This window comes from Cnephaeus nilssonii (genome assembly GCF_951640355.1).
Source record: "Cnephaeus nilssonii genome assembly, chromosome: X".
NCBI classification, from domain to species: Eukaryota; Metazoa; Chordata; class Mammalia; order Chiroptera; family Vespertilionidae; genus Cnephaeus; species Cnephaeus nilssonii.
In genome coordinates this window covers 68,572,984-68,583,996 of record NC_137071.1, presented here as the reverse complement: position 1 = coordinate 68,583,996, position 11,013 = coordinate 68,572,984, and the positions used below count along the sequence as shown (strand labels likewise).

Sequence of the window (11,013 nt, the reverse complement as noted above, 5' to 3'; positions counted from 1 at the left end):
GAAGTGCCCAGTCAGCCTTGTCTATGACTACTACTCATTGCTATCAACATAATTCTCATGACATGGGCATGGCTAAGTTTCAGCATTTTTCCTGGATATAGCTTTATCTTTCTGGATGGAGTTTGAGAAATGTATAAACATATCTTTCTGGCCAAAGCATCTCTAGAGTCAGATCTGGGTTTAGTTTCTTGCTCTGCTTCTTACAGGCTCTGGGACCTTGGGCAAATTATTTAACGTCTCTGTCCTTATCTGTAAAATGCAGGCAGGTATAGTGCCTACCCTCAAGGGTTGTGATGAATATGATAATGAATGTGGAGAACTTAGTGCTGTGCCTGACATTTATAAGCCACTCAATAAGTGGTGGCTGTAATACTGATAGTGAAAATAATCAGTGTTGTGAGAATAATGATTACCTCCACTACTACTACCCTTGTTGGCATAGAGCTCTGAGTGTGTTCAAGTTTGTACAATTTTTGCATACTTAACCAAAGTGTTAGGAGAGGCAGCTGTCACTGTTCCTGAAGGGACAGAAAAGAGTTGTTGCCAGACTTCACTGACAGTAGCTGGGAATTTAAAACAGTTGTTTTTGGAGGCACGATGAAAAATGTTTCAGCAGACCATATTCTCAGCATAAAAGTTCTATTTATTTCTGCCAGTCCCATTATATCCAAAAACTGTAGGGGAAAAATGTAATTCTAAACTGGCCCTGTACTTTTAAGACTCAATTTCAGTCGGTCAGCCAGGACATGTTGTTCATAGGCTTCCTGGGGAGCATCTGGGTGCAAAAATGTAAGGTCTCTATTCTTTGTCAAGGTTGTCTTCATTCTCAAATGGATGCTAACTGTTCTTGAGCCTCTCCATGGGTGTAACATTCATTTGATGGATAGATGTACAGGAAGGATGGGATTTCTCAGGAATGCGATGTTAGAGTAGGTGGAGTTGTATGAGACTGTAGAGGTATTAGTTAAATAGAAATCAAAAAACTGAAATCATCCTAATGGTTCTTGAGATGAGTGCATTTACTGAGGGAGGGATATTAGATGTTTCTTTTCATGTCCCTCCATTTTTCTCTTTAGTACTCTGTTAAAAGTCAAAGAAGAGACAGAAAACAGCCAGTCACTGCAAGCAAAGCTAAGCTCCAGGTTTCCTGTCCTTCCCAGACCACTCCAGATTATGAGGGTATTGGCCACTTTCTAAGGGAGTGTAGACTCCACCTCAGCAGGCACCTACCCTCTGGCCTGGACTTTCTCTCACTCTTGCTTTTTCCCTTCTCCCCTTCCTTTAAGGAATACTAACCACAGGTTTCAAAGATGTCTTCAAAGGCATCTTCCAGCATCATCTCCTCTACATACCAGGTAGGCATTTTCTTTTTTGGGCTGGGTTCTGAGGTTATAGAAAAGAAAAATGGATTTCAATTTTGGACAGAGATTTAGGGGTAATTTCAGATATCTAGAAAAACACTTCCTCTATTCTTCCATCAGATTTCTTCTACTCAACTCTCATCTTCACCCCTCGTTTCAGATCAGTGCCCCTCTCTTCTTCAGTGTCCCTGGGCAAGTCCAGGCCCCTTTGTATAGATATAACAATCTAAGACTCTGGGGTAGCCTGAGAGCCAGATCCCTTGGAGAGCAGAGATGAAATTATAATATTGATACTTGACCATCATGGTGACTGGGGTCCCAGCAAACACTGAGAATGAGGGGCAAAATAAGAACAATAGGCCTTCAAGTCCTCACAGCTATTTTTCTTTAATGCCTTTATTATATTGGGAAAAATCATATAGCTTGTTATAAAAAGAAAATTTCCAGTAAGACAAAAATCCAAAGAAAGGCACCTAGGCCTTTTACTTCTCTCCTAGTATATCACACCTAGAGAAAACCACTGCTAATGTTTTAGTGATTTTTCTCCAGATATTCTATGTGTGTGTAAACATCATGCTTTACATGCTATGCTCTGACTTCCCTTTTTCTCTAACAAAACATCAGGTTGTGGAAAACTTTCCATGTCAGTAAATATAAGTCAACAATAGCCCTTTTAATGTCTGCATAGTATTCCATTGTATAGATGTACCATACTTTATTTAGTTGTTTTGCATTGTTAGACATTTAGACTGTTTCTAATGTTTAGCTATTGTACATAATACTGTAATTGGACAATCTCAAGCATCCTTTTTGGGGTACTTGTGTAATTATCTTTGGATATAGATCAAGAAATTAGATGATTGGTTCACAGGGTTTCCACAATTTTAAAGTTATCCTCTCTAATAAAATGGTAATATGCAAATTAACCATCACTCTGCTACATAAGCCATGCCCACCAGCCAAGCCACGCCCACCAGCCAATCAGGGTGAGTATGCAAATTAACCCCAATCCAAGATGGCTACAGCCACAGAGAGCAAGGTTTCCCAGTTAACAAAGGAAGCCAAGCTTTCCATAGCCGTTGCAGGCCTAAGCCTCCACTCAAGCTACAAAGTTTCAATTATAGAAGGTAAACGAATTCAAACAAAGGGCGGCAGAATGGAGCTTGAGAGAGCAGGCCAGGGTTGCGGGCGGCAACAGGGGAAGCAAAGCTTTCCACACACCCTGGCCGGGCTCACCCGCTTAAGGCTACAAAGTTTCAATTATAACCCCAACACAAATGGCTGTGGGCCTGGGAGGGAGCCCCAGGCTTGGCTCTGCTCCAGGCTACAAAGTTTCAATTGTAGAAGGTGAATTAACTGCCACAGAAATGGCTGCCGGTGGAGCATGCAGGAGGCTTGGCTCTGCTCCAGGCTACAAAGTTTCAATTGTAGAAGGAAAATAAATTCCAGATACCAGGGCCTCTGCTTGCGTTGCCAGGGGGCGTGGCTGGCCTGCAAACCACCACAGGCCCCTCACTCAGGCTGCCCACGCCCCAAGGGAACCCCACCCTGATCCAGGACACCCTTCAGGGCAAACCAGCTGGCCCCCACCCCTGTACCAGGCCTCTATCCTATCTAATAAAAGAGTAATATGCAGATGGATCATCACTGCAACACACATATAGCTGCCCCCATGTGGTCAAAGATCCTGCCCCCATGTGGACACAAGATGGCCACTACAAGATGGCCAGCAGGAGAGGGCAGTTGGGAGGCACCCGGCCTGCAAGGGAGGGCAGTTGTGAGGGACCAGGCCTGCAAGGGAGGGCAGTTGAGAGGGACCAGGCTTGCAAGGGAGGGCAGTTGGAGGTGATCAACCCTGAGGGAGAGGGCAGTTAGGGGTGACCAGGCTGGCAGAGGAGGGAAGTTGGGGGCAAACAGGCTGGCAGGGGAGCAGTTAAGCATCAACTAGGCCGGCAGCGGAGTGGTTAGGGGGTGATCAGCCTGGTAGGCAGAAGCGGTTAAGGGCAATCAGGAAGGCAGGCAGGCAAGCAGTTGGGAGGCAGCAGTCCTGGATTGTGAGAGGGTGTCCGACTGCCCGTTTAGGCCCGATCCCACCAGGATCGGGCCTAAACGGGCAGTTGGACATCCCTCCAGGAGTCCCAGATTGGAGAGGGTACAGGCTGGGCTGAGGGACAACCCCCCGCCGTGCACGAATTTCGTGCACCGGGCTTCTAGTATATATATATATATATATATATATATATATATATATATATATATATATATATATATATATATATTGAAAGAGTGATAAGTGAAATAAGCCAGGCAGAGAAAGATAAATATCACACGATCTCACTCATTTGTGGAATATAATGAACAACATAAACTGATGAACAAAAATAGATCCAGAGACAGAGAAACATCAATCAGAACGTCAAACCTCAGGGAAGGTAGGGGACAGTGGGGGTAAGGGGGAGAGATCAACCAAAGGAATTATATGCATGCATATAAGCCTAATCAATGGACACAGACAACAGGGGGGTGGGGGCATGAATAGGAGGTGGGGGGTAATGGAGGAATAAGGACACATATGTAATACCTTAATCAATAAAGAAATTTTAAAAAAGTAAAATAAAAATGAGGCAAAAAAAAAAAAGAGTGAAAACAAAAGGGAGAAGACAACCAAAGTACTCTCCATAAAGATTGTGTCAATTTGTACCTCCACCACTGGAAATTATAACTTTTAAGTGATATATAAATTATAACCTATACCCATTCAGACAAAGAGCTTGTGTCAGCCAGTGCTGAGCCATCATACTGGAGTACTAGGTGGTGGTACCCAAGGACTCTCTCTGTCCTTCATCCACTTCTCCTGACCACCAACCATAGTATGAGAAAATAGTTTCAGACTCAAAATAAGAATACTGTTTTATACATTGTGAGAAAAAGGTCTCTATATAGGGTGTCCCTTCAAAATGTATACACACTTAACAGCTGATAGCTCAATTGATGTTTCTTTCTTTTCAGATTTAACCCCTTGGAATTAATCATTATTCAAAGTGCGTATACATTTTTGGGGACACCTGTATTTTTTCTTCTCTGACTAACCACTGATCTAGCATTACCTTCAAAAAGATCATCATCATCATCATCATCATCATCATCATCATAGTCGTCGTACTCATCGTCATCATTGGTGTAAGTTGCTGGGAACTGAACATCAGCTTTATATTTGTAGTGAAGCTCAGTAGTGTTTTGAGCTCCATTTACCTCAGAACGTTCATCTTCCTCCATGGGTTCATCTAAAGCAAATGTCACTGATACATTCTTTTTAGGTCTTAATCTTAAGCCTTCTTTCTGTACAGCAAGATGAAGGGGGAAAAGTCAGTTGGTGCCCAACAGTTTAGAGATTGGTCCCTGGGGCAATAATATTTAAAGAGCCATTTACCTGCAGGATTGGCTTTAGGGGCCTAGTTTCCACTGAATTTTTTCCTAGAGGCTCTTCTTTTTCTTCCGTCATTTCTATGTTGGCAGGGAAGCTGGGGAACATAGAAAGGACAAAGCAATAGTGAAAATAGACACACTTCAAGCTCCTTAATTAAATTCAGCTGTTACCCCATTCCTGCATATGTATTTGAACAATGAAAAGGACAACAGAGCAAGAGGACATTTTAGCCTTTTATTCCTCAAAACCTTGATCACCTCTTGTTTTCTTATTTTTCTTTTTCATATTCCTCTTCTCCCCCATATTTTCTTATTATTGGATCAGAGAACTGCAAGTAGAGAATGTGGGGTGGCTCCAGGACATTCATATAGAGACTATTGCCTAGAAGTTCCTTAAGGGGCTTGTGTTCCTTTTCTTCTCCACATGGCAAATCAGGGAATAAAAATCCTGTTTTAGAAAGGCTCTAATGTTGATAGTTTGACTTTACCTTTCTGCAACTCATCCCACTAATGTGACCACTCAAGTTGTGCCAGGGGGAGGGTGTACCTAACAATGCTGGAAAGTTTATGGTCACTGACTTAGCCCCATTTGAGCCAATTGATCTTGAACGACTTGCTCAGAACCACACAGAATCCAAGCACCTCCCAGAACTCCCTGCTTATGTTGAATATTGATTCCTGCATCTGTTTTTATTATTATTATATTTTTATTATTGATTTTAGAGAGGAAGGGAGAGGGAGAGAAACATCAAAGATGAGAGAAAATCATTGATTGGCTGCCTCCTGCATGCCCACACTGGAGATCAAGCCCTCAACCCGGGCATGTGCCCTAACCGGGAATCAAACTATGACCTCCTGGTTCATAGGTAGACTCTCAACCACTGAGCCATGCTAGCTGGGCCTTATCAACCTAATAGAGGCAGCTCAGTACCTGACTGATGCACATTCATCCTCAGAGCCTGTGGTGTCCTTGGAGGTTGGGGTACTTGAGGTGAGTGACTGTTGGTGAGCACACAACTCTTCCTGTTTATTCTGAATGGCAGTTAACAGCCAGCGCAGCCCTTCAAGTAGGGGCTGATGGTTGCTACTTTGGAGGTTTTGAATAGCTGAACAGGGTTCCTGTGACCAAAAGAGAAGACTCCAGCTCAGGAACCTGAGACCACTGGGGATCCAAATCCCTCTCACTCTCAGCCAAGGAGAAGAGGTACACATAAGCTCTGAAGTACCTAGAGAGGCTTTAAGACTTCCTAGGAGAACCCAGTATTCACACCTGAGAATGTAAGTAAAAGCTTAAAAAGCTAAGGTCATTTAATAAAGTGGTTATGGTGTAATGTCTTAGATATGTGACTTTGGGCAAGGAACTCAGAGTTTTTGAGCCTCATCCATAAAATGAGGATATTGAAGCTTCCAGATTTACAGAGCAATTTTGAAGGTCTAATAAGAAAACAGATGTGAGAGTGGTTAAGAGTGTGATATTATTATCATCATCGAGTCAGAAATCACCACTATAGATATTGCCTGGCAGGAAGAGGCTTTGCCTGAGATCTAGCATATGGGTCTGATTGTGGAATGGGGCAAGGTAAGCATCAGCTGGGCTTGAGAGGGTAAAGGAGGGGAGGGGTTGACACTTACCAATCGGCACATGAACTTGTTGTCGTTCATTATCCTTTCCAGGAATAGATACTTAATAATATCACAAGGTAAGAGGGCGTTCTTCTTGTCTTGTTTATTTGCCAGTCTAGAGCAGGGCACAGGAGAGAGAGGGTAGGAAGAAGAGAGGAAGAGTAAAACAAATAGAGGCAAGAAAATAAGGGAAATAGGGGGAGAACCTATTATAGTACAATTGCTACATATTCAAGAACTAGCTTTAAAGACATACACAATGAGATGAACCAGACATTTTTTCTAGCCAATTCTCAATGGAGGAAAGAATAGCACAAATAATTTGAATCAAGATCGTCCCCAGATCTAATTTCTTGCTTCATCTCTACACTATGCCATCGAACTTTAATTAGAATTACTAACTGGGATATGAACAGATTTGGAGTTTTTAAACAGCCTCTGCCAAACTCTGTTCATACTTGAGTTGGGGGTGCTAATGAGGAACAAAAAATGCAAAAAGGGAGTGGGAGTGATGATTGATTGGGCCATCTGAAGTATCACCCGGGAATCAGTGCTAGTTACATGACTCTTGGGCAGTCTGTGAAGGGAGGAGGCCATTGGCATTAATTATACAAAATAGGGGTGGTTTTCTACCACCATTTCAGGGGTAGAGACTGAAGCCAAAAAAGAGAAACAAATTCAGGAAGATAAATCTTCAGGAAGAGTCAAGGGATGGAGGTAGGAAATCCAGATATTACTCTCCATTTCCCTTTGATGCTTGCTTTCAAAATTACATTTGCACAATTAGGTAACATTTTCACCCATGGCAGTGTGTAGTAGAAAGTAGCTCTTAAAAACAGACCCCAGAGGACTGGGTTACCCCCTCCACACACACACTGAGCTGAAGGGAAGAGGAGATCTAGCCGGATGTGACAAAGGGACCACCCAGCTCTTCCTTTGTCTACTTGTCTTCTGAAGGCACAAAATGGGAAGGGGAAATTGAGCACAAAGGCAGAGGCTTACAGTAGGATGGGTTTTCCTGCCACTCTTGCATCAGACAGCAGATGTGATAAAGTGGTCTTCACTTCCTGCATGCGTCCTAAGTCGCTGGAATCCAGGACAAAAACAAGCCCGTGTGCTTGTGCGTAGTAGTTGGGCCAGATTTCTCGTCCCTTCATATCTCCATTCAGGTCATAGATAGAAACTTCATATTCATCTAGCAGAACTGTAGTCAGTTTAGATTTCATAGGAGATTTCATACAGCTGTCTATCTTGCTAGGAAGTACTATGCCTAAGGGAAGAGAGGAGAAGCAACCACAAAGCAGAGGGATATAGTTAGATGAAAAAATTTGTTAAACAAATGTTGACTAGAGCCTGCCCTGAGGAATGGTACTGAGGCATCTTGCCATCCTGTTCACTGATGGATTCATTTTCCTAAACCAGCACTTTGCCCAGGCGACCCTCTCCTGGCTCAGTAATCTTCAGTGAGTGGCCACTGCTCCCAGGAGAGAATACAGACTCCTTTGTCTCCTAACCTGCCAGCCCTATCTCTACCCTGTCTGGTGTCCACAGTGTCCCTGGTACACACCCAGTCTTTTCTTCCCTCTGCTTCTTAGCTCACTCTCCCCCCACTACACAAGAATGCCATGCTCTTTTGTGCCCTGGGCCTTCACAAGATGCTATTTTTGCAGCTTAGAACATTTCTTACACTGCTCTTTCCTTGGTTAATACCTATTTTAAAAAATCTATTTAGATCTTGTTTCCTCTAGAAATTTTTCCCTAACTCACACTGCCATCCACAAGTTTGGATAAGGTACCTTTCTTCTGGGCTTATCACTATAATAGTACATATGACAGTGTTATAAATTCAACAGTTTACTAATATGGATTATACACTGCAATAGGACAGGGACCCTTTCAATTTTATTCACTGCTATATTCACGATGCCAAGGGCAGAGGTGCTCAGTAAATATTTGTTGAATGAATTTGATGAATGAGTGAATAAATGAATGACCAGGAGGCTCTTCTCTCCTACCCTTTTTTCAAGGCTCAGGAAGGCTTCTTTAGGGAAGCTTCTCTGACCAGCCCAGCTCCACTTTCTCTCCCTCGTTGAGCACATGGTCTGTTAAGCTGGTCATTCACCTCACTCTGTGCATGCCATGTCTCCCCAACTAAAATAGTGAGGGAGGGGCTCTGCATTAGTTTACACTCAGTAGGTGTTCAATGCATGTTTATGGTGCCTGTTATTGTGGGTGAATATGAAGTACTTTTCATATCTCTTCTAAGAAACCATACCAAATTCAGATACATTTGCCCTGTCAAGGCCATGGCCAGATCATACAGTCCCATAGGGCATTCCATACCTATTCTTCTCCCATAGAAGTGCAGTTCAAAAGGACAGTCTTTCTACAAATTCCAGCCCGTTGAACTGAAAGTTCTGACCTAGATTTCTGCCCACATAAGCAACAAAATGACTTTATACGTTCTCTATACTCAGACTTGGGAGTTCTAAGACCAGAATTAGTAGCTTTCTATTTCTAATCTCAGATCTACTTGTGACATTTTCTATAGGATTGCCAGATGAATCATTTAGCTGAGAAGTTAGTAAAATGCTTTCAAATATTTGGTAATGTATGATTATATAGACATTTACATGTGTATATATTTATATATATAAGCATATATTATCATTATTACATCTTAATGTGATCTTATAACTTCTGTTTTCAAGTCAATGCTCTTTTTAATTATAGCTTTCAGATAACACACATTTTTAAGTTACAACTTTGATGTGATATTTTCTATGTCTGCATTAGCCTACTTAAAATAATAAATGAATAAAGATAGTTTTAATTTGTTTCCAGCATGAAGGCAAGCTTTAAGTTATTTTTCCCTGTCTAACCAAAACATTTTCCTTATTTTTTCTTTTTACTTGAAACCTTACCAATTCCTTCAATAATGCAATCTATTGTTTTTTTATTTTTATTTTTTTTATTGTTTAAAGTATTGATGCAATGTATTGTTGGCGAACTCTAGAAGCCATGAGAAGTTGTTGTTCCCTGACACTTTACATTTCTCTTATTTCCTCTATTAATTCATAAACTCCCTGAGGACAGGTAATGCGTCTAATTCATCTCTATATCCCTGGTAGAGTATTTCATAAAGCACAGCAGTCTGGGTACTGTCGGCTTCTGAGTTACATGGCGGTGATAAAGTCCTATCCTACATCAATTGAATCAGAATCTCTGTGCTGGGACCCAAGTATTTGCATGTTTAACAAACTCCTATATTTAACAAAATCTGTAGGTGATACTTCTGCACTTTAAAGTTTGAGACCCACTATCCTAGAGAGCAAATAAATCCATGCCTGTTGTGTCTCAGCATCATCTGGTGCTGCTTGTTAGATTTTGATTCCATGCCCCCCCCCCCGTCCAGTTCAAAGTATCTGAGCCTCCAGGTCCCACTAATTAAGTGTAAAAGAATCCCACGTTATTCTGATTTTTGGCTTTCAGTACTAATTATGCTTAGGATCACCTATGGAGCTTTTAAAAACTATGACACTAGATCTCCTTCTCTGAGGATTTGATGCCATAGATCTGGGGTGGGGCTCAAGTATCATGTTCTTTTTTTTAAAAGCTTCCCACGTTATTGAAATGTATAGCCAGGTTTGAGAGGCACTGCCCTAAATTTCATCATTTAGGGCACCTGCTTATGCTCATCCTTGGGTTTTTCACCCCACGTGACCTTTCCAGACAAAACAGTTATAGTATATGGTGTCATTGAGAATAATGGTTTCTGATCGCAGATAGTTTATAGCTTCCAAGTTACTACTTATAGTAACACAAGTTACTACTTATAGATTGGGATTTCCTTCCTAGGCTATAATCTGTTATCTGAAATCATAAACATTTGCAGGAACAGGAGAGGTGAGCTATTGCATATTGCGTACAGAGCAGCCTAATAGATTGACTGTAGTAGTCCTGTATGGACTGAGACATTCCTTAGAATGTCTGAGTCCATACAGGAGACATTCATGACATCAGTGGAACTTTGCTTCTTGGCCATTAGAAACTTCTCTGTGAATGAATTTACAACTCCAGGCTCTATCCTCTAGGAATCGGAATGGAAAGCAGACACTATTCTCAAAGACAAAATAGCATATGGCTAATTACAGACAAGTGCTTCCCAAAGCTGGCTGCCCATCAAAAACACCTAGAGAGTTCTTAAAATATAGATTCCCAGGCCCCACCCAGGTAGATAATGGAGAGGATAAAATGCTAGGTAGTGGGACAGCATTACAGAAGGCATAGGTATGTGAAATAGATCAGTATGATGGCAGAGGAATGACAAGTCATTTGTTTCGGCTCTATCAGGTCACATGCAGAGAGCATGAGAAATGAAGCTGGAAGAGAAGTCAGAGACCAAATCATAGAGGACCCTGTGTGCCTCTACAGAACTTAAATTTTATTTTGAATAAATGTGGAGGCATTGAATGCTTTTGAGCAGAAAAAGAGTGCCATTATCAAATTTTAAGTCCTTCAGGCAACTGTGTTGACTGAATGCTGGGGGGACAACTAGAGATGGAAAGATCAGCCAGCAGCCTGTTGCTGTAGTTCAAGAAAA

General features: G+C 41.8%; 1 protein-coding gene across 1 annotated transcript; it reads right to left on the bottom strand.

Annotated features, from left to right (window-relative positions):
* Positions 1–4,387: 4,387 nt before the first annotated feature.
* ARL13A (ARF like GTPase 13A) lies at positions 4,388–10,749 on the bottom strand. The gene is made up of 5 exons (XM_079764557.1): positions 7,413–10,749; positions 6,420–6,525; positions 5,719–5,906; positions 4,792–4,882; positions 4,388–4,709 (listed from the first exon to the last, which is right to left on the bottom strand). The coding sequence occupies exons 1-5, from the start codon at positions 7,646–7,648 to the stop codon at positions 4,398–4,400; spliced, it is 933 nt and encodes a 310-aa protein (XP_079620683.1). The 5' UTR covers positions 7,649–10,749; the 3' UTR covers positions 4,388–4,397.
* Between the last annotated feature and the right edge of the window lie 264 nt (positions 10,750–11,013).